This window comes from Anser brachyrhynchus (genome assembly GCF_964034855.1).
Source record: "Anser brachyrhynchus genome assembly, chromosome: 5".
Taxonomy (NCBI): domain Eukaryota; kingdom Metazoa; phylum Chordata; class Aves; order Anseriformes; family Anatidae; genus Anser; species Anser brachyrhynchus.
This window is the reverse complement of record NC_137699.1, coordinates 2,126,198-2,150,384: the sequence shown is the minus strand read 5'-3', so window position 1 is coordinate 2,150,384 and position 24,187 is coordinate 2,126,198. Positions and strand designations below refer to the sequence as shown.

Below are 24,187 nucleotides of genomic sequence, written 5' to 3'. Positions count from 1 at the left end.
AATACTTTAATCCAGTATCCCTCTGCAAGTAATTTTATACATGTCTTGCAATAAGTAATAAACTGCAGTCATTAAGCAAGACTTGTTTTTAGCTAGTAGTGAGTATTACGTGAAATGTTCTGTTTCAGACAGGCAGTCACATTACATTAAGTCCCCTTCTTGCTTTAAAATTCTATAAATCCATGGCATGCTCTTTAAGACTTACTTTAGAACATCCTCTCTTTTGTGTCCCTTTCAGACACTCCTTTCAAGGAACAAGTATGTGAAGGGGCTTTGCAAGTATATTTTGTTGTGTCTTCCAATATTCAGAACTACTCATCTTCCTCTTGTGCAAACTTTTAACAAAAGAAACCTAAGCCTCTTTTTTGACTTCTCACTTGAAAGATACAGTAGTGAAGACTGAACACTAGTACAAAGGGTTTTAGCAAGCCAAACTAAATGTGCTGCTGACAGTAAATTATATATATAAATGTTGGCTTTAAAATCTCCAGAAGTGGTTAAGACCCTGATGTAAAGGTCAACGGCCAGCTGGTTAAAGTTGCTCCTTCCACTTGTACTGGAATTGTTCAACATTCAGTTATGCAATAAATCAAAACAGTTGAACTGATTTCTTCCTTTATGTTTAATCATGTTCACAGGAAAAACAGAAATTCTTAGGATTGAACTACTGTAAAGAAGGACCTGAGGGAAATGACATTCGGAAGACAAATGTTGCACAGATCCGGATGGCTTTCAGGTATGAGACACTGTGTAATGAACTTAGTTTCCTGTCTGATGCTATGAGAACAGAAGAGATTTCTACTCTGTCAAAGTAGTTACAAACTCAAAGAAACCAGAACGTTTCATTCCCAAGCAGGATGAGATGCTAATTAATATTGAATCATCTGTTGTTGATGCTACCAAGACATAACTGAACAGTACAGAGAAAAATAGAGTAGCTATGGAAGGTAAACAGCATTTGCTGCTTTCTTTTACAGCATTATTCTCATTGCAAAAATTTCAGTTTCTACAAACAGTAGGGTTTGTAAGACTGCTGTAAATATTAGATGCAAACTCAATTATGTATAATTTGTTTCATACAGTCTTAACTGTAGCTTGCAAAACTGCAGAGATTATAGATAACGCATCTGTAAGATGCATCGTAGGATACTGCAGATGCTGACAGAATCCATTCACCTGTTTTTGTCCTGCAAATCTCAGTAGCAATCATGGCATTTACCAATCGGAAGTTTAAACTTCCCTTTTACTCACTAGCAGATTGTACGGTGTGTGTAATTTAGAGGCTACCCTCTCATTCTGGAATGTGTCCTGACACAATTTTTACCTTGATGTTTCACCAGTTAAATTGGAAAACAAGAAAAACCAAAATTTGGTAGAAACATTTAATGATGAATTAATTAATTGTTTCCTGTTGTCATGTAGGCTATCTGTGAAGAACAGCAGATTAATGCTCTTTAATCTAATAGGTAGAAAACACAGTGTCAAAATTGTCACTACTGTACATTGTAATAAGTGGTGTAATTACATTATGAAAACTTTGTCTTGTAAGTTGAGAACACTTTTTTATTGCTTTGTAATCAGAATATGTGGGTATGCCAGTTCAAATTACTTGGAAATTTACGCAGATAATTTTGGTTGCATGTAATGAGAAATTTTTTACTTGAACAAAGGAAGTGTTCTTACAAATCAGTGGTAGAAACTCCAGACCTGGGTTCTGATCCTACTTCTGATGTCTTTTTACAAATTTGTGTTAGTTTTTATTTTAGTCAATTACAGAGTTGAATGAGAATTCAAAACTATTTATACAGAGCTACCCCACTTGAAAGAGATCATTTCAAATGTAAACTTTTTATTTATGACAGAGTGGTTAGTAAAATATAGCTACTGCAGTATTTATCACTTCGATTCTTTGTTCTATTTGAACATCCTTCTTAAGACAAAGTATAACTTCACTCAGAAAGGAGTACAAGTAATATTACAAGGTAGTATCTCCATATAGTAGAAATTGCAGGTAGTTTCACACCAAAAAGGATTTCAAGGCTAGGGGCAAACAGAGGATGTAGATGCCTGTAAATTCAATATTACACTACTTCATCTGAAGGCCTGTGGTCCCTAAGCTAAGATCCTCAGCCTACAGTTAGAGACCTGGATATCTAAAACAATAAACTGGGAGGTTAGGCATCTTAGAACAGTAATTCAGAACTAATGCATAAAAAGCAAATAACAAAACTTAGTCAATTAAGCCTTAATAGACTTAGAACCTTGCAAGCTTTTACTACATCAAATATCTCATGCCACTCAAGTTTCTTGGGCCAGGCTCTTCTCTTGGATACCTACATCCTTCCTTTCAGGCGCTGATCAGGTCTCACTTTCCCTTGTAAATGCAGACAGAAGGTGTGTTGGTGATAATACCTAAACTACTCAATGGCATAAACATATATATTTATTGAAGACAGACTCCACAGGCTATAGGATCTGAAAGCAATACCTTCAGAGACATTTTTTTTTCCTATGTACCTGCTGTCCTGAATGGTGATTGCAGGAAAATAGCAAAGTGAGGGAAGGAAGAACTCCCCCTCATTGCCTGTAACTGTACAGGCCCGTAAGAGCCCCTTAAGAGAAATTAACCTGAAAAAAGACTCCTAGGAAGCAGCCTGAAACTAATGCTGCTGCAGGGTGCCCTGGGGAACAGGAACAGACTTCAGGTCATTCAGGGAGCTGCAGTGTTGGCAAGGTTAGAAGAGGAATTCTTCATCCAAAATATGGTTGCAGACAGGTGGCAGAAGACTTGTCTTGAGCTTTTCAGCCATTTAGCCTAAGGTCTTAGTGTTCCACTAGTGCCATTTTTTTTAATCCCTTGTGCAGCTAGCCCTGCAAACTAGTGCTATACTGTTCAACTGTGTAACGTGAAATTGTTCTGAGGTCTTAATCAACAGTACCTATTGGCCTCACTGTTAGAAATTTGTAGAAGCTCACTTAACAGATGTGGAAGGATGTGGAGCTCTTGGAACGGGTCCAGAGGAGGGCCACTAAGATGATCAGAGGGCTGGAGCACCTCTCCTGTGCAGAAAGGTTGAGGGAACTGGGCTTGTTTAGCTTGGAGAAGAGAAGGCTCCAGGGAGACCTCATTGTGGCCTTCCAGTACTTGAAGGGAGCATATAAACAGGAGGGGGAATGCCTGGTTACCTGTGTTGGTAGCGATAGGACAAGGGATAGTGGTTTTAAAGAAAGACGGGAGATTTAGGTTAGAAATTAGGAGGAAGTTTTTCACTCAGAGAGTGGTGACGCACTGGAATGGATTGCCCGGGGCGGTTGTGAATGCCCCATCTCTGGAGGCATTGAAGGCCAGGCTGGATACAGCTCTGGGCAGCCTGCTCTAGTGGCTGGCAACCCTGCCCAGAGAAGAGCGGTTGAAACTAGATGATCTTTAAGGTCCTTTTCAACCCAGGCCATTCTATGATTCTATGATAATGCATTACCAGGATCCAAGAGTGTAATTTTCTTACAATGGTCTAAAAACAGTGGTTACAGCCTCTTTGGTACCTTTTGGTAAAATGCAGAAGTCTTGTCTTCATTACTACAACACCCTAATAATTTTTATAAACATAACATTGTTTACTTGAGAAAAGCAACTGTATCCACTCTGTATCAGCAACGTGTTTTGTTTGACGAAATTAAGTATTTTTCATCTCATAATCATTGCTTTACTTGGGCTGCTTAACCTAAGCATTGCTGTTATGGCTTCTTTTGTCATTTAGATTTTTTTTTTAGTTTTCTTGACATTATACTATTGTATGTTCTAGTACATGTTCTGCTTCCCTGACCTCAGAAACATCTGGTTCTAACATGGTGGTAGCTTTTCAAAACAAAAAAATAAAAAAATCAAAAGACAGAACTATTTGAATCTTTCAGTATTCATTGTTAAGAGACACTAATCTGGATTTTTGACAATAACAACAATAACACACAAATGACCATTACCACAAATTCTCCTTTCAGTGCATTCTTGGGTGCTGCTTTTAAGCATGACTTGAGCTAATAGTGTTATATTTAGGAAAACAAATGTACATCCTTTCAGGCATCCATTACTATATCTCTTTTGGTCATCTTTCAATTTGGAAAAGGTTACTGAGTCTCAGGTTACTGATTCTCATGTTCCAGACCTTGAGCGGTTTTTTTTAAATCGCAGTTTTGTACAAGCGTATTGGCTGTTTCAAATAACCTCGCAATATTAGGATATGTATGTAACAAAGGGCAGATCCAGTGTTGGAGCATTAATGTCATCTGAATTACTGTTGGACACGTTTATTCAAATGTGAGACCGGGCAATTGCTGATGTAATTTTTTCCCAAACGGTGTTGAGATCCAACCTGGTTACACCGTTTATTTTACCCAACAGAAAACAGAAGGGGACTAGAAGAACATCACTGTAGGTGGTGATTTGGTGGGGGGGGAGGAGTACTTCAGAATGGGAGAATAGCCTATTTTCTCATCATTTCATTGGTGTTAAGATTCAGACGTTATTCAAGACTTCCTTAAATCTGGTAGCTCTGAGCATTTTACACTTTCACACTAAAGTGGTTAATTATGGTTATTTGGTATTTAAAACATATCCATTTGAACTACTTCTAGCGATGCTCTTCCATTTTTTTTTAGAGAACTTTAGCAGATTTAAGGCACTTACTCTGCTACCGGGTAATGCAAGTCTTTCTTCATACCAGACCTATCTTACCTTCTCATATACGTCACTGCTCTTTACTTGTGGCTAAACCTTTCCATTCTAGTTGCCTAGTTAGCATTTTGGCCTGAAAAAGGGGGGTAAAGGAAGGGATGTCTGTGAGAACTGCTTTCTCCTTCTGTGCCTGGGTTAAATGATGTTTATCTTTGGTTCTTGTGGAAGCATTAAACATTAATAAATAAATGAAAGAAATCTGGATAGGATTTTTGTGTTTGTATGCCTCTCAATAAAATTGTAGCTGCTGAAAATCTCTACATTTAACTAAAAAACTGCAATATAATTGTTAGTATTACAGAAGATTAAACCAAAGATGAAGGATTACCACAGCATGAAAACATTAAAAAAAAAAAAAAACAAAACACAGCAGAGAGAGATACAGAAGATAAACATTATTTAGGAAAGGGAGCAAATGTTTAGCTGACTTAAAGCAACCCAGTGTTAATGAAAACCAATTAATGTTGATTCGTCCCAACAGAAGACCTGGCATTACATCCCAAGGTGAAATTGTACTGCAGGGCTACCCACCCTGTATCTTGTCTCCGTGCTCATCCAAAGTGGAAATCTGGGTAGGGCATGCTGCAGCTCTTCTGATATTGGAGCTTCATCTTAGTGCTAAAGTATAAGTCAAAGCAACTGAATTTGGGAGCAGGAAAGCAGTTCTGACACCCACAGATGAAACAATTTAAGCACACAGAACAGCCTTATCTGACCAAAAAAAAAAAAAATTTAAAAAATCAACCAACAAAACCAAGAAGTTTATAAGTGACAAACTGAAATAAATAGTTAATAGCAACATAAACATTCTGCTGCAGTAAAGATGACTTCTGAGGGGAAGAGTTTAACACAAATTACTTTTTTCAGTAGAAAATAAAGATTTTGCAGATGAAAAAAATGTGTCTCTCTGTACAAACCTTTTGTTGCTTTTTTTGAATAAGCTGGGTGCACATTAAGCACAAGAGTAGCAAATGGGGAACATACATAACTGAATAACGTGTATTTCTCTCCTATACTTCTCAAAACACTAAATACCAACATTAAGCGTCATACTATACGTAATAATGTGAAAAACAACACTGCTAATGCATTAATCATTAACTATGGCTAACAAGTACCCTCCCACATGAAAAAATACTTTTTTTTTTTTAAGGTCTATTGAAGTGGGTTGGAGAGACATTAATGTGGGTGCATAGACATTTGTACCAAAACCCTACCTTGTTCTACATACAAGCGAATTCCTGAAAGGGAAGTTTCTGGCTTCATTCATAAAAATACTGTGTGTTTCCAAATATATTAATAACTAATTTAAATCAAAGAAGCATGCTCATTTGCTGATTTTGATTACCTGTTGAATAGTATTCTTCACTCCACCAGTCTTACCATGGGGCGCAGTTCCATCCACATTCCCAAAACAGACTTTTTTTTTTTTAAACTTCACACCTATGAAGCTTATGCATAGAGCTCAATATTTTAACCTCAATAGCTAGGTTAGCAAGGTAAGCAATCACCCACCTCCTAATGCATGAATGGACATCTCAGATAATAAAAGTAAAGAACTTGTCAAATCCATTACAGATGTAACATTGATAAGAACAAGGCTAATTATACAGCAAATCGCGTATCTAGTGACAGAACTCTGGGGTTACTGAAGAACGCTGTACCATTCACATTACTTTCAGCTACATGGAGCAATGGGAAAAAACTCTTTAAGGTATGTTGCTGTACAATAAAAAGGAGGCTTTAGAAGACAAGCATCTGAAGAGATGACTAGAAAAAAATCAGTTTTCTAATAATTTTTAAGAAATGCTTATAGGCAAAATTCCAGTCACCACTTACAGCAGGTGAAAGTAAAACTTCATGGCAACTTATATTCAAGAGTGGTTTAGCAACAGAAAAACAAAGAACACAATTCATTACTGTAGTATTAGTCACAATATAATTTCTTCCATTACAGACCATGTGTATTTAGTAGATGCAGAACTAAAGGGTAGATGTCGTATTAAGATTTAAGGGCAGACAGGTTAACATACGGTTCCCAATTACATTTAAGGCACCCTGAGGAGGTTGCTGATCCAGGGCTCAGCAAGGCACAAAGTGTTTTAAACCTACAGCACAGAGATCTTATAGTTTGCTTTGTGATTCCAGAACTAGGATGAATAGGGATTAGAAAACCTTTATAATTCTACACAGAATTCTCTTTAAAAGGAAAGATATACATGATAAATATGCCATTTACCACTAAAAAAAATAAACATGTATGTCCCATTGATTTGATGCCTAATCTTTAAACATACTAAATATAAACATTTTTTAATTTTTCACCTACCTCTTGGTGTCTCTGTCAACTGTATGTTTTGCAATTGTTAATTTCCTAACCTGTTAATGAATTCCTCTCTCATTTCTCACTTGGCTTCCAAAGATCCAAACAGATAAAGCAAGCAACTAGACAGAAGAAACACATCAATTATAGATTTAATTTCTGTTTGACCTCCCACCCCCCCCAAAAAAAAAATCAAATAAAACCCAAACAGGCGAAATCTGAGAAGAAAGGATTTTCCCACCTTATCATTCTTAAACTTTAAAGTATTATCAAAAACACAATGGACTAACTTGCATACAAAATAAATCACAATTACTTGAAAAAAATAAATAAATCTCTCCCCCCCCCAAAAAAAACCTGCTTGATACTGTCCTTTTGAGAAGTGGAGGTTTGTTTGTTTCCACCACTGCAGAATGTTCCAATTTATTTGTTTTGAGAAAAAGGAAGAAACAGTGAGTCCTTCTGCAGAGATGCATTTAAGCTACCTTGCTAATATCACACTTTAACATTTGAGAAACCTCTGACTCATTATGACATTTAACCATACCATCTGCATGATGGAATTGAATACAGATTAAAATTCAGTTTCCAGACTTTTGTGGTATTAAAGCTAAGAGATTGTTCAAGCTTGATATTTCTTCCAAAGTAACTTTATTGCACAATTCATACACAAATTTTAATATATTGGAATGTACTTAGATATTAATACAATCTATAATTCTTAAATTATATTTTCACTTTAAATCTGTAAGAAATCTTCACTTTAGCACAAGAAGATTCAGTTCTAATGCCCTCCACCTACAGTTATTCATATTAATTCACATTTTAAGGTCTAGCTTCTGGAACACACTGCCATGTCCCTGCCAGTGTGATTCCTTTTCCAAAATTGGTTGCTAAATATATTTCAGAATAGGAAATACCAACTGTACCAAATTACTAACTTTTTGGTGTTAATATACCTATTATCCCATATAACATACAGTACATGTATTTTACAAGGCACACATTACAGTACCTACATCACAGCAGTGTGAATTATAAGCAACTTAATTAAAAAAGCTGTACAGAATACAAAGTTTACTTTTCACTATTTAATTAATTTTTGCATAATTTTGTATTTTTATATTGTATTTGCAAGTGTCATTATGCTACAATTAACAATCTATTTGCATTCATTACAAAATTATATTTTATGAAGTTCATGTAAGTTCTCAGCAGAAAGTTAACTTATAAAATCTCAGTTTAGAAGTATAATTGTCAAAATACTTGAAAAATTAAGTTAGCTTGAAGCAGATTTAGATGCTTTTTCTGTTCCAGTGACTGTTTTTTTGTTAAAAAAAAAAAAACAGTTTTTAAAATTCAAATGTGACTTTAAAGTTCTTAATATGGAGTAATGCAAGCTCAAAAAGCAAAATGAAACCAAACTGGCATGTGATTAGGACCATTTGAGAATATTTTAGTGGAAAATCCCTGACTATTATAATTTTCAGCCCAAATAACTGCCCTTAGGTAACTAAACAGTCCATATATATTCTGAAGAATACCTCATTGATATCAAAGGATTAACAAACGGAAAAAAATAGTTCTAAAATGGTTCTAAAAATAGTTCATAAATGGATTTTTGAATAGTTAAATAGAGATTTATACATTAAGCCATATTGGCTTTTAGATGATACACACAACAGGAGTATGTTGCTTATCTGTCTAAATGTCTATGATAAATTTGACAACTGTGCCACAAACCAAGCTTAAATGGGTGCCCTATGATGTGCACATTCCTTAGCAAATAGAAGTATAACAGAGGAATTCCCCAAATTTGGTCATTGACATAATTCAATTATTTTTAGCCAATTAAGAAAAATAACCCAAATGTGCTTATCTGTGTGTGTACACACCTTGTAGTTGAGAACTACTCTCTGATAAAAGGCCTTAGTCTTATGGCATCATCAAATTTGAACAAGTATGGCAATTAAAAATACAGTCTTAAAATAAGCAAGATATATGCTGATATTCCCTTAAATGATACAGTGGAGTATTTCTCAACAGCCTCAAGTTAAAAGAGGAGTCTTTGTTAATATCAAAAATAAATATATTCATTAATTCAGTCTTCACAACAGCAGTTGGTTGCCACAATATTATTTAAGCCAAAGAGGTTTAAGATGTGGTTTCCTGAATACTAATGATGACAATTTGTTTTAGACTATCTAAACTCAGCTCTTTAAAGATTTAGCTCTACTAGACAGAAATACACTGCTGAACTCCAGTTCCCTTCTCCCACATTGTCACATGCATATCTCACTGCAAACATAACTATTATCAAACTAGAAGATTCTCTCTGCTACATAAAAGCATATTGCACTTGTAGATAGAAAGCACAGCACCTTACTTACTTAGATTATCACCTTGTAATCCTTAGTATACCTAGTTTTATCACTTGGAAAACTTAGGAGAAGCAAATAAAACCACAGCGTCAGACTAAACGACACCTTAACTGCTAATTCAAATAAAGCCATTCCTTTCAGATATGCCTGTTTAAAAATAATTGTGGCTGTTCTTGATGAAAAAAATATAGAAAGGAAGTGATTTACTTTTTTAGGATTGTGTGTTAAACCTTTACGTTTTCAAGCTAATGAGACTATGCTAAATATCCAATTAAAAATAAATAAGAGATTATCTAGTTAGAAGAATAACGGTAAATGCACAAGTACACTTATATGGATGTCTAACACCCTCCGAAACAGATTTAAAATAATTAATACTAAAACTTGTAGCAGAACAGATAGAAATCGGTATCTGTTAACTCTAAAAATAGCAAGACTGGCTACTGAAGAATAGGCAATGTGACATCTTCAAGTTTCAGCAGTAAAATTTAAAATCAGTAATCACTAGTCCTAACTCATCTTTATTCGTATTTGTCATGAATCTAAAAGGGACTGTTTTTAAGGAAAAGAACTTTGAGGTCAATCCATCTAACACGGTGCATCTTCAGTAACAATACACTGTGATGTTCAAACAGCAGTTAGCAGTTGTAGCTGTGTTGTTACAAACAGCTTCATCTAGTAGTCAAATTGTTAATTAATATCAAAAGTTACTGTTAAAATAACTGTTGTTAATGATTAAAGAGTTCACTGAAAGTACAGATTAAGACTGCAAACACATACACTGGCTCATATATGCTGTGTTTTAAAAGAACAACACAGATTCACAGCAGCCAAGAAGAGAATTAAAAGACTGGAAGAACGGCAACAAGAGGTAAAACCAGATGTTCGTGAAAACAAAAGCTTCAAGTGCTTCTACTACTGTCAGCTTATTGGCCAGTGTCAGGGTCTGTGAGGCTGGCCTGCCTCATCTACCATGTTAAGGATGTAAGTAGCGATATCATCTTCTGTAGGTGCATCTGAAACCACCCAAGAATCGCTTGCCCCAGTCACTTGGCGACGACAGACAGGACAGCTCCTGTGACGATCACTCCTGTTAGAAATCCAGAGAAATGACTATTTTTCATTGATAATCTTTTTTCTGGCCACCAAAACAAACAAACCAATGAACAACAACAAAAAAAGCCAACCCAGTGAGAACTTAAAGAATCATCAGGTTAACAGGACAAGACCTCCAGTATCTTTTTTTGTTTCAGAAGTTTTTCTTTACGAGAAAGATTTGCCAACAGGTCTGAATGCAGCTCTAGTCTTTGAGTGATAAATTTGGAGTCATGTTCTGAGTTTGCTCAGGCAAAACAGAATACACGTAGACACCTTCCAGAAAGTTTAAATGGTCTAAATTAACTCTTCGTATGTTTAGATACACAGCTGAGGTACTTCAAAAACCAGTCTCCATAAGCTTTCTCTGTAAAGAGAAAAAGAAATCCTTTTCCTGGATCAATCAGCCCACCAAAGTGTAGAATTGGCCCCTCAGAGTCCCTTTCCACCCACTTCGGTGTCTGAAGCAATTATGCTTCTAAGCTGCGAGTCTCTGTTACGTGCCTAGGTTAAGAAGAGATGAACTTTAGAAACTGCATACTAGAAAAGAATAGTGTAACTGGAACTTAGTTCAGCTGATGCATCAGCCATAGTAGAATATAATCCATTCTCCACCAAGATAGCTAAAATAAGCCCTGTAATGCTGATGTTAAAATATTTTCCTAGAAAAGAGAGATGACTGACTATACTCAGAGATCCACAGACTTTTACTATGTTTTTTCTTGAGCAAGTATTACAAAGGTAACTTCCTTGATAAGCCATTGAAAAAGACACAAAACAAGTCCTATGCATTATGACTTAAAATGTAAAATCATGTGGATTAACTAGTCAGGAGTCTCCAAGAATATCCGTATCACCTAATGCTAGACTGCCAGAACACTGCCTAATCCCTGTAGGTCTTCTGTGTGGCCAGTGGAGAGAGCTACTCTCCTACAGAAAGCAATTTCTCTGTTTTCCAACAGCTGATGTATCAGACAGATGCAGAAGCTGAAAAGCTGTTCAGTTTACTATGAGGCTGAACATATAAGGTACGTTATAGAAACGTTTCAAGGCATTGCTATTAAGAATAAATTGTTTCCTAGAAAAACCGATACATTTAGTACAATCACACAATGACAGAATGGTTTGTGTTGGAAAGGACCTTAAAGGTCATCTGTTTCCAACCCTCCTCCCATGGGCAGGGATGCCACCCACTAGATCAGGTTGCCCAGGACCCCATCCAACCTGGACTTGAACACCTCCAGGGATGGGGCATCCACAGCTTCTCTGGGCAACCTGTTCCAGGACCTCACCATCCTGAGTAAAGAATTTCATCCTAAAATCTAAACTCAATCTCCCCTCCTTTAGTTTAAAATCATTCCCCCTTGTCCTATCACTATCTGCCAGTGTAAAAAGTCACTCTCCATCTTTCTTATAAGCCCCCTTAAAGTACTGAAAGGCAGCAATGGGGTGTCCCTGGAGTCTTCTCTTCTCCAGGCTGAACATACCCAGCTGTCTCAGCCTTTCTTCATAGGAGAGGTGCTCCCGCCCTCTGATCATCTTAGCGGCCCTCCTCTGAACCTGCTCTGTCAGGTCCACATCTTTCTTGTGCTGCAGGACCAGACCTGGATGCAGTACTCCAGCTGGGGCCTCAGGAAGGCTGAGCAGAGGGGGACAACCTCCTCCCTGTACCTGCTGGCCACTCCTCTGTTGATGCAGCCCAGGATGCAGTTGGCCTTCTGAGCTGCAAGCGTGCACTGTTGGTGCATGTCAAGCTTTTTGTCCACCAGCACCCCCGAGTCCTTTTCCACAGGTCTGCTCTCAATGAGTTCTTCACACAGTGTGTGCTCACGTTTGGGACTGCCCTGACCCAGGTGCAGCACCTTGCACTTAGACTTGCTGAACCTCAGTAGGTTCTCATGAGCCCACTTATCTAGCTTGTCCAGGTCCCTTTGGATGACTTCCCTTCATTCTGATTTTACCAACTGCACCACTCAGCTTGGTGTTATTTATAAACTTGCTGAGGGTACACACGATCCCTCTGTCTGTGTCATTAATAAAGGTACCAAATAGCACCACTCCTAAGACAGACCCCTGAGGGACACCACTTGTCACTGGCCTCCACACTAGACATAAAGCTGTTGACTGCATCTTTCTGGCTGTGGCCATCCAGCCAATTCTTTATCCACCGAATAATCACTATTCAAATCCTTTTCTCTTCAGTTCAGAGATAAGGATGTCACATGGGAAAAAAATATTTAGTAAATTGTATATTTGTTTCAAAGGAAAGCACAACACACAGACAAAAATTCCTGTAATAGCTATTCCCCAGATGGCTGGGCCATAAGATGGTCCAACTTGCGTTCATATCTGCATACTCTTGCAAGCTACTGTTTTTTTCTTCAAAAAGCAGCTTTTTATGAGATTTGTGCACCATAATGTACCAGCATCAGCACATGCCCTATTTTTCTCTAGTTTTCAAACAAGATTACAACGTTTTGTAATTAAACATTAAATTCTAAGCAACTAACTAAGGACTCTGTCAGACCAAACTGAAACAAGTCAGATAAGCAGTGCATACTATAAAATAATGAATAACCTTTAATATCTATTACCATTTGTCAATGCACTTCTGGCAGAAACTGTGAGCACATGGCAAGATCAAATCAGCACGTCCATCCATGCAGATGCAACATTCGTCTTCATCTGTCAGTTGTTTAACCCTGCAGAAGAGAAGGCAGTATTTTCACCCAGATGACAACTAAGTTTCATATTTATGCCCTAGTAAAAACACTAGTTACAACATTTTTCATAAAAATTACTAATGGACAGAACAGAACACCTGTACTTATCCACGATGAAGACGCAGTCTTGTGGATGAAGTAGTTACATCATCCTATTCTATGTTAGCCGACACAACCTCAAGCTACCAATAGATAGTAGCAATCAAACTAGACTAAGTTAGAAAACACATTTATTTTTTTCTGTCATGTTGTACTTTTGGTGTTGCAAAGGGTTATGCAAATCCTTTTTCGTATCAACAAGGGAAATGTAAATTGTAACTGTTACATATCACAGAACTGGGCCAATGAACAGAAACACTGTTTACATTAAAGGCAGGAGAAGAATCTGCCTTCCTTTCACAGACTGTCAGGCTGAAATATTTCAGAATGAACTTGGTCAAATTTCTGTGTTCTGGCTTAACCCTAGGAAATGTGACAAAAGCACGCATGTTAAGAGGATTCTCTACTGGAGTGCATGTTCACTAATTTCACATGCCATCAAAATGCCAAAAGCTAAACAGCTCTTAAGATTGAAAAGCATTGTTTTCACTTACAATACACTCCCCATTATTGTTCCTTCAAATTAAGATTTCCTCCCAAGTTGGTTGTTACCCCAGGTTTTCCAGTTAAGCTTCCAGGTATTCCTGAGTGTGAGGGGAGTTCAAAACTGAGATTGCTCACTGGGACAGACGCTTTCATTTTATCTATCTTCATTTTTTTCAAATAACAGGTATCTGTATCTCAAGTTCATAACAGCAGCACCTCTAATATTTGCATCACCAAGATTTCTCAAGCGTGAGAAGGTACAGAGAATCCTCAACTTTCACTGAGCCAACTAGATATGATCCAACTAGTCAAGGCTCATATGCAAAACAGCTAGTTAAGTGTCCTGGAATTTTTAGGTTTTACAAAAAACCTGATTTGGGAATCCCTTCTCTGACTTGAGGCTTGGAGGCAGCACTATAGAAAACATGGCATTTCAGGAAAGACAGTCCACCTCAAGGACTATTGACCAAACTGCTTTAGATTAGGTGTCCTGGGAGATGCTCAAATACAGAGTAATTTTATTAACTGTACGGATTAGCCAGCTAATGAACAGTAACTAACATACTTTTGTTTTATTCTTCAGTAGGTTCTTGGATCTTCCTTTTCAATTTGCTTTTTGAGAAATTACTTTAGAATGCCAGGAGATTTTTTGTATAACTACAGATGCCGATTCATGTACATCGAGAAGCACAGTTTCAAAAAATTACATATATATATATATATCTTTTGATTCCCCACTGTGTTCGTTGGACTTGCTCCCTTTCATTTCCCTCCCCCACGCAGCTCTGAATACTACCCTTTGATAATACTTCAGTCTTTGAGACTTGCTGGTATATCTACACAAGCACTTAAAACAAAACTGGTGCCCTATTTACAATGTTTCTGGAATCTAAGACTTAGCTATAGGACTAAGTTACTGAAGAAATGGCAAAATATAAGAACGATAAACTAAGGAAATGTTTTTCTCTTCACTATCAGAAGGCATAAAGCAGTTACGGATATTTTGGAATGCTCTGAATAGGAGCTGTATGTTTCAGAGAAAGAGGGTATCATTCCCAGTGTAAGAAGTTAAGATAAGAAGAAGAATGAAACAGATATTTGCTATTTTTGGACAGTGACAGACAGCTCTTGTAGAGCTGAACAACGTCTAAAGGTGACCAGAGTTTAGGCAAGTTGGAGGATACCATGGAAAACCAATTTCCTAGGTGCAAAATACTTCAAGGTGCTTCAGGCTGTATTTTTCTGAATGACTTGAACAGCTTGGATAAGATACAATTGGAAAATGCCAGCTCACAAAATTAGAGCATATTACCCCATCGTATTAGAGAAGTATGTTCATTTTTTTTTGTTATTTGTCAGTAATACTACCTTAAGCAAAGAAGTTTACACGCACAGAAATAGGATGCTCGTCTTCCCCATCTCAAAGCCTGAAAATGAAACTAGTCTAGCAAACCTTTTATCTATTCATTGACTTTAGTAATACCTGAAGTTGTTTTCCACAACAAACTGGTTTGAGGTTGTGGCAGTTTGTTTAATTAAAAGGCCATTTCTAGATATACATTCATCTTTGAGAAAGAGCAGGAGAATATGCTTTCCTAAATGTGCGCGAAATTTGCTACCTGATACTAGCATTTTAATAACTCAGAACAGCTAATAATTGAAGATTATTTGTTTCCAAATATGAGAAACAGGAACATGAACAAAAAGAGCATATTCTGCAGTCCACTGGCTTACAAAAAAAAAAAGTGTGCTCTATTTAATGACAACATTGTTTACCCTTTTCTCAATCTAACAGCTGGAATATGACACTAAGAAGAGTTAACAAGGTCAGCAACTCTACCTTACTTAAGACTAAGTTAGAACACTGAACTGATTCAGAAAGCTGGAAGTAAGGCATTATCACTACCCACATTTCCACATAGGGAAAGAGTGAGCACCTTCTTGCTGTTACATTCAATTTGAACTGAAGTTATTGCAGGTGTTGACCTCAGTCTTTTGCTTTTCCTCTAGTTAACAAAGCAGGATGTCAACATGTGTGAGACAGTTCACATTTTTCCAGTCTTACATGTTAAATTACTACCACAATTGATGAGTTTCTAGTGGCAACAGATGGGAACTTTCACATGCCAAATTGTAGAAGAGGAAGAGAAAGTTTAAGTGGAACAATAACAAAATCTGTTTAAACAAACACTGTCAAAATCCCTAGATTTGTAGCTGCAGCTGATTCCATTTCCTCCTGTTTCCTTATTCAGGAGGTACAACATATACCATGTTTATATTAAAACTGACCACTAAAATGATTGTCCTGAAAGCTAAGGTATAGTAGTGCCAAAAGAATTTTAACCAAGTTCACTGCAGCTCTCTTGGTACAAGAGAAGATGTGCTATCAACGCTTGCAATGATAAAGTCTGCATCTTCTAAGCACGTTCAGTTTTGATCATTATGTGTTTGCAGTTCAGGTTTTACACACAACTTCCAAAATATTTACGTTTTAACTGTGGTCAGAAGCTTAAGCATATAAAAATACCTTCCCATCCATAAGCTGGCCTGGCATGATGACACAGACATCAAACTCTCCGCAGTTTCTTCAGAAGCACTGCCCTGTGCAAGAACTCCTGCTGCTTGACTGGTAATATCTTTATAAAGCTGAACAAACTGATACAAGTTCAAGATTCTTGAAGCTTCCACGATGCCACTTGCTTTATTTACCTTAAGAAATAAGAATTGTTAAATACAGTTTTATATCAGATTTTTACTGTACATTTATCAAAATTCTTTTTATGAATTGCAACTCTCATGACAGTAGCCACTTTCCCAACTGTCCATCACAGTGTTAGCAAACTGCAGTCCACTTCAGTAAGAGTTAAGATCTGAAAATACAGCTCTCTCTGTTTTCTCTTGAAGAACAGTTAGGACTACGTTTCTGGGGCAAGACAATTATCATCATTGCTCAGAAGGATTCAGTTTTAAGCAAGCAGGGACATAATGCCTAAAAAATGGGTTAACCTTAAAACAGGGAAGAGAATAATCAGCCATTTCATATTTGAGCTGAAAATAGCCTGCAATGATAGTGGCCTTAATGAAAACTAACAGCAACCAAAAAAGTTACAAACTGTTCATTTCAAACAAAGTTTGAACATTCACTTGGCTTGAACTGCACATTAAGATTGCTTAGTGGCTTCAGAACCATCTATGTATGTTATCTTGATAGGATTCACAGAGGAAAAATCTCCTTATTAGTAAGAGCAACCTTAGTAAGTTTTGTCATGGTCTTCAAACAAATAGTTAAATATTTAACATTTAGATTGGTTTTATAAGGAGTCAGGATATATACAGTTATGCTAGCTCAACTAATAATGCCCTGAATTGCTGGCTTACTTCATCTATTAAGGAACTATATGGTTCCCAGTTTGTTGTACTCTTTGATATCCATGAATCATAGAATGGTTTGGGTTGAAAAGGAACTTTAAAGATCATTTAGTCCATAATCACTTGAGTAATCTCAAAAGTCGAATATGAATTTGTAATTAATGGGCTGTAAGTGCACCATTAGAAGATACCATTCCTTTAAGCTTAGTCGTGAAAGTGTTTTTGTTTACCTGCTTTTTGCAGAAATCTAGACTTTTGATTTATCTCAAATAATATCTATGAATACATCCACCTGTACCAAAATCAACAATCTAGCAGGTGTTGGATTTTACCAATGAAAGTGACAGTCCTCAAACATCTACACACAAAAACCCCTGACAAATTAAATTTTTCAGCAATCTTACTTTAGTACAGATTATCCGAACAACCACCTTCCAGAATGCAGAAGAATCAGAACCAGGCTGCACTTCAAATAACAGATGTTTGTCTTGCCCAGAAGCCAATTTTGCAATACTGAAATAAAGAAACATCAATCTAACGTTATGTGCTAGATATGCAAAGATCAGTAACCTCAGTTACTATAATATCATTTATTGTTTACCTACATGCTTTTTATCCTAGAGTAGTGACCTTCTTCGCATATCATTCAATATAAAATACAAAGTCCATTTCATTTTAAATTGAACAGTAAACCTCACAAAACGTAAGCATCCTTTACAGACATTTTAATTCAAATATACTTTCACTGATTATTACAGTAGTCATACAATCCTGTTATGCTATCTAGAAAGTTTATTTCCTTACCATGTATATATATTATATATATATAAAAGGAAAGCAAGTACCATTACATGCAGAAAAGGTGTATTTTTGTTAGCATATATTAATAACGAAGCAGTAAGCTTCAGGTGGCCCTGAGATGATTTATTATTTTTTTAATGAAATACAGACACAATGGTCTTTCCACAAGAACGAGAACAAACTAAATTTACAGGCTAAAGTAAATGCTGTAAAAAACTAAAAAAAAATGAACAAGAATGATATTTTGGAATTAATTATACTGAAATATACTTAGATTCTCAGGTGAAACATAAGGTAACATTCTTCAAAATCCATCTACCCCAAATGTAGCTGTCTGTTCTTGACGATGCAATAGACATTCATAAAAGCATGACACTGTACAAGATATTTTTTAAACTGAATACAACTTCGCATTATAGTTAAATGTCAAACGCTACCGAAACCCAAACACTAAAAAAACTCTTTTCAGCAAAACCCCTTTTCCACCTCAGCCCATTTTATACCATAAATACTGAGTGAAAACAACAACTCTGCTTTTTTTTTTTCTTTTCTTTTTACTGTCAATGTATCAAACAAAATGCATGCTATGAAAAAATCTTACTTATGCAGCCTTTTGTTTGGGATTATCTTGGTCACTGGTTTCAAATACTAAAGCGCATTTCATTTTTTAATGAGGAACAGCACTGCATGTCCAGAGACATAGAATATCACGCGCTGGAAGGGACCCATAAGGATCATCAAGTCCAACTCCTGGCACCGCACAGGTCTACCCAAAATTTCAGACCATGTGATTAAGTGCACAATCCAAACGCTTCTTGAACTCCGACAGGCTTGGTGCAGTGACTACTTCCCTGGGGAGCCTGTTCCAGTGTGTGACCACCCTCTCGGTGAACCTCTTCCTGATGTCTAGCCTAAAGCTCCCGTGCCTCAGCTTGACACCATTCCCGCAGCCCTATCACTGGTGACTAAACAGAATAGATCAGCACCTTCCCCTCTACTCCCTCTCGTGAAAAAATGGTCACAAATATCTGTCTCAGGTACTACCTTCCCTGGGTTGCTGCACTGTCTCTTTATAGAGCTCATATTGCTACTTCCTATCAAATGTCATGGGCAGAGAGGACACAGCATGGCATCTTTAGGTGGGTGGTGGAGGACAGAAGAACAAGGGTGACAGGTAACACAAAAAGACGGAGCTAAATGTCTACCTCTTGTGAGCTTCTAAGAGAGAAGCAACACTGGCAGAAAGAAGAGTATTGGAGAAAAGTGACTTTAAGGAGGAGAAATGGCCTTGTTTTTTAAGTGCATTACAACCATTACAGCTTTAAGATCCAAAGGAAACATTTGAAAACCAGATAGCTAGTCCTGGCTTAGCCAGCCCAGAAGAATATATTGCATACAAGTTCTCTGTAAAACATGAAAAAAGAAGGAAACAAAATAAGGCTTACACATCATTAAGTTCAGCTACTCTTCCCAGAAATTCTTCATACGTTAGGAAACCACTTTCTTGAACCAAAGAGGCATGCTTTGCTACTTTTTCTGGCAACTTGTTCATTACAGTTTGTGTCTGGCTTGAAATCTGACCCATAGTGAAGTTCTTCACCTCAAATCCATAGCAAGAAGTTCTCATTCACTGGTAAAGCATCTGCTAAAAAGATTTTAAAGAGTTACATTCGTGTGTTCTATGAATGGCTGCTCCCTTTCTTTCTTTTAGTCTAAGAGTTTAGCTGCTTGCTAACCAGTCTAATTATTCTACAACAATGCAACTTGAACAATAGTCAAATCAGAAACAAAAATGAACACTTGCAAAAGACTGAAATGTAGCTTTAACAGCTCATGAATAATAAATTATTTTGCTTATAGCATTACTCGTATTAAATAGAGATTGCTTTGCATGCAGATTTTTCAGCAACTCCAACGCACACATATAAATGCATCCAATGGAATGGAAAACAAAACCTCAAGATTATGATGACAACCTGTTTTTTCAAAAAGAAAAAAGGTCGCATCTGTGAAAGTCAGAACATCTATAATTGAACATATCAATGTATGTCTGCACACAGGCATTACATTAAGAGTTAGTTTTCCTACATCAGACTGACTGGCACCTCAATGAACCCTCATAGCATTCTTAAACTGGTAAGTCAAGGAATCCGAATTGCTATAAACCAATTCCGGAATCAGTGAAACTAGCCTAATCCCTAACTGCACAGAAGACTCAACTTTAGGATGTATCACTGAACTGACTTGCTCAAACCTCTCCAGTATCAACTTATTTCACTTTTCGTCTACACCTGTATCTTTTTCCCCAACAATTTTCACAAGGTTCTCCCCTATGCCTTTTGATTCTGAAAGTCTTTATCTACTTACTCCCCTTGTTCACTCTCATCTAACATTGCTTCATGATTTCCCTCTATTTGTCTTGAATTGCCTTTTTGTTTTAATACAAATTAATTCTGTCTTTACAGTTTGTTGGTTGTAATGCAAACTATTAGTTTCACACCTTTAAAAGACTTCTACAGAGGTCTGCAATAGCAAACCAACTGCAGAATAGTATCAACCTTAAATGCTGAATAATGTGGTAGCAGCTGCATTGCAAACCCGTTATGAGAAGCATCACAGAACAAACCTTCACCCCATGTGTACGTAAAGCTGTATTTGTCTATCAAACGCCCCAAAAACATGGCATACAGCTGCCAAGATCTTGGCACGAGGGAAGTAAAACACGATACCCAGCATAAAGCACGTTCTTACCCCAGTGCTCTATAAGTTACTCCTGCATTTCACCTAAGAAAACAAATTTCTCATTTACTGTTTGACTTGTTATCAGTTTCTGTTCCCAAATGGATGTCTGTTCCCGCCGAACTCACTTCTCTGCTTGTCTGGGGCTGTTCAGCAGCCGCGCTGAGGAGCACACCCCTAGCTGTCACCTCCCAACAGCACCAACTTCCACCCGTGCAGCACCACCCACCCCGCACCTTCCACCTCAAGGGATCCCTCTAGCTCAAGCAGCCTTCCTGGCAAGCACGACGCCGCGTGGCGCCTGCTGCTCGCCGCACTGGGGTCCAGCAGCACCCCCAGCGCCGAGCAGGCCGCACCAGAGGCGCACCAAGAGCCGCTGCCCCCTCGGACCCGAGCAGCCAGCCAGCGGCGCCCCGGCCCACCCCGGCCCGCCGCCCAGGCCGCAGGACCTGCCCCGAGGGGCCGCTGAACCGCGCCCAACCGCCGGGCTCCGGCCGGGCCAAGCGCCCCGGCCCGCCTGCGTCACGGCCGCACCGCCCGCCGCTGGGGCGGGGCGGGCCAACGCTGCCCCGGAGCAAACGGGCTCCGCCGCCTCGCCCTTCCCTTCCCTGCCCTGCCCTTCCCTTCCCGACGGGCGCGGCAGCGGCCCCCCCCCGGCGCTCCCCGGCCGCAGGCCCCGCGCCCCCGCCCCGGCCGCCGGCTCACCGCAGCGGCCCGGCATGGCGCTGGCCGCCGCCCGACCGCACCGGCGCGGGGCCGCTGGCTCCCCGCGGGCCCCGGCGCTGAGCGCAGGCGCGGGGCGGTGGTTCCCGGCGCACCCCGGTGACGCCGCGCGGTTGCCAGGGCTCGGCGGCGGGCGCCGAGCGGCCGGGAGCTGCGGCAGGGCCGCGGGGGGGCAGGCTGAGGGCAGCCCTGGCTGCCATTCTGCAAAAAAAAAACGACCGAGCAAGCACACGGCAAAGCGGCCAACGCCCACGGCCGGTCCGCCGCTTAGGAACAGGAATCCCAGACCAGCCCCCACGCCACCCGCATCCTGATGCTTCGAGGTTTAATTGTGGAGGTTTTGTTCTCTGTGTGACTTAGAGAGGAGAAAAGGAGTAGCGCTTCCCCTTCCTGCCCGCTTCTGTTCCACGCAGCCAGCCGCACTTCCCACGAGAAAGGCACCCCGAGTGCCGGCCGGGACTGTGCTGGCCGGGGAAGCCGGCTGGGTTTCCTGCCGCCCGTCCCCCCTTTTGCTGAAGGTCAGCAAACAGCTGTAACCTCTGGGGGGAAGCCGAAGAGGGCTACTGGCAAATGACTGACACAAACCGAGCAAGGGGGAATGAATCGTTCATGTAAGACACTTGAGCATAACGCCGTATCTGAGACAACAAGGAACAGCGTCATTGTTGAGAATGACTGGTAAAGAAAAAAGCAAGACACTTGAGACTCACAACATGGTGAAAGATTCCTCTTAAACTTGTGGCGGTATCAGTTAAGGGGTTAAGGTTTTTTTGATAGGTGGTCTGGAAATTAAATGTTTCCTGTTTGCTTTGTAGTGGTATGTCCAGTGCAGTTCTATTAAAGCACGAGCAAGACGCTTTTGGACTAATTCCTATGTGACTGAGTACTACTTGTATACAGGCAGTATCAAATACAGTACGTGGTGAGTGGTGTTTGTACCTAGCTTTTATTACAGACAGAACAGTGTAGAAGCTTCACCTTAGCCTTCAGAACGTTGGCATAAATTATGTGTAAGCGAAAGCAGGTTCTTCACACTTCTGACTAGGCCCAGGGAGAGGAGATGTACAGCAGCACCATGATGCTGAGTTGGGGGCTGTTCCAGGAGGGTTGTAAAGCAGTATGCAGGGGAGCAAATCAGACCCTGTGCGTAGCCAAGCGTCAGCAGGCAGGTTGGAATGAACGCAGACTTTTTAAAGTACATGATAAAAAGAGACATTCAAACGTTAAGGCGATATCTTAAAAACTCATACAGATCTAAAAATAATAAAAAATAAACACTTCTGGTCATAAAATCCCTTATTTAGATCTAAAACAGAAGCTACAAACTTCCAGCCTGAGGGAAACTAGAGAACAATTTTTTGAAAATTTTCAGGGGTGTATAGAATGATCTGAGGCAAAAGAAAGTTAGTACTTATGTACCTGTGGAACAGAGGTAACATTAGTAGAAGACAGAGGATAGATAATTTTCACATACTGGTGAGAAAAAGAAAGAAACAGAATAACTTCTAATCTCTAAAAATTGGAAAAGACAGATCATAAAGGGAAATCATAGTATGTCACAAAAAAAGTCCAAAACTACCTTGTATCCATTAGCAGTGCCTGCATCTTTAAGCCCATTTGCTATTCTGATACCATTATGACAAGTGATGGCTGTGGCTTTTCCTGATGGCATAATTCCTGCTCTCTGTGTTCACATGGCATAGCATGCTTTCAGTGCACGGCAAGCAGAGGTGCATGGTGTTCCTACAGTACCTCGCAAGGAGAATAACTACTTAACTGATCGGGAAAAGGCTGTACCTAGTGCTTGCCTGTGTTGCAGATTTTTCGGTTGAAATTCTGTGGATGGACTTCTAAAATGAGCAGTTTCTGGAGCTGTACTGAATCACATTCTCTCTGCAGCAGTGGTGGGCTGCGTATCAACACAGCAGCCCTGTCTCTTAGAGCCATGAAATTTCTCCGCGCTATCAAGAAGAAGAAAAAAAAAAAGAGGGAAGGAAAGAAACCAAACAACAACACAGCAATTCCTCTAAGTAGGCTATTAGCATTACCCTGTAACTTGCTATCTAGGGGAACATATAACCACTGGGAAAATATTAAATTTCTGTGAATCAAAAAATGGAAGTTCATAACTAGGTATTCTAGCTGTAGAAAATACCATGTAGGTGAACAGTTTGCTTGCCATTCTATTTAAGACTTTTTCAAGCTACTTGATCTAAGAAGAAACTTATTTTGCCACAGTAACCTTTCACATATAAATACAGGTTGTTCAAACCATTTGTTAAGAAAATATTTAATGAATTGCTGATTTTTTTATTTTATATCAACTAATTACTTCTGTAACACTAATGTTATATGAGTTCTTTTTCCTGTAAGACAGTTTTCATGAGAATAAATGGTCCAGACAAACCAAAGTTTTGTGTTTGTTTTTTATGAAGTACTGTAAATGCCCCATAATACCTGAGGTCTTTATTTTGAAAGTTACATTTAAATATCCACAAAGACCTTAAATATAACTGTTGAGATGTTCTTCAAGGTTCTTTTCCCCATCAAATATGTGATATAAAAACCATACAGGTTTTAATAAATAAAACAATAAATTAGGTGATGAAGATACCTAAGAAAGTTACTTGTTGCTCTCTCTCTCTATATATATATATGAACACACACAAATATATATATATGAACACATCAACATCCTTGTATCCTCTTCTTGGGT

General features: G+C 38.7%; 2 protein-coding genes across 21 annotated transcripts in view; one reads left to right on the top strand and one right to left on the bottom strand.

The window, feature by feature from the left end:
* Positions 1 to 18,617, top strand: part of AMPD3 (adenosine monophosphate deaminase 3) — a 48,687-nt gene extending 30,070 nt beyond the window's left edge. For 2 of the 9 annotated variants that reach the window (XM_080593293.1, XM_080593291.1), the window contains exons 15-16: positions 639 to 736; positions 6,311 to 6,627. In XM_080593293.1, coding sequence (XP_080449419.1) covers positions 639 to 736; positions 6,311 to 6,479 — 267 coding nt within the window. In that variant the 3' untranslated portion in view covers positions 6,480 to 6,627. Of the gene's footprint in view, positions 1 to 638; positions 3,896 to 4,656; positions 4,937 to 5,885; positions 6,271 to 6,310; positions 6,628 to 14,023; positions 14,393 to 14,422 lie in introns of those variants that run through there. The other 7 variants (XM_080593297.1, XM_080593295.1, XM_080593296.1 and 4 more) reach the window with 6 other exon arrangements.
* Positions 1,925 to 23,890, bottom strand: RNF141 (ring finger protein 141). 12 transcript variants are annotated; one of them, XM_080593325.1, is made up of 7 exons: positions 21,454 to 21,544; positions 20,761 to 20,793; positions 19,455 to 19,651; positions 17,613 to 17,721; positions 16,367 to 16,548; positions 13,126 to 13,233; positions 7,690 to 10,526 (listed from the first exon to the last, which is right to left on the bottom strand). In XM_080593325.1, exons 3-7 carry the CDS (start codon positions 19,634 to 19,636, stop codon positions 10,376 to 10,378), a joined length of 732 nt encoding a protein of 243 aa, XP_080449451.1. In that variant the 5' UTR covers positions 19,637 to 19,651; positions 20,761 to 20,793; positions 21,454 to 21,544; the 3' UTR covers positions 7,690 to 10,375. The 12 variants fall into 12 exon arrangements, 9 of the variants coding, with proteins under 9 accessions (XP_080449447.1, XP_080449454.1, XP_080449451.1 ...); XM_080593326.1 differs by lacking the exon at positions 21,454 to 21,544 and adding an exon at positions 21,198 to 21,368; XR_013951622.1 differs by lacking the exons at positions 7,690 to 10,526; positions 19,455 to 19,651; positions 20,761 to 20,793 and adding exons at positions 1,925 to 5,438; positions 7,058 to 7,177 and having other exon boundaries at positions 21,454 to 23,890.
* Positions 23,891 to 24,187: the final 297 nt, after the last annotated feature.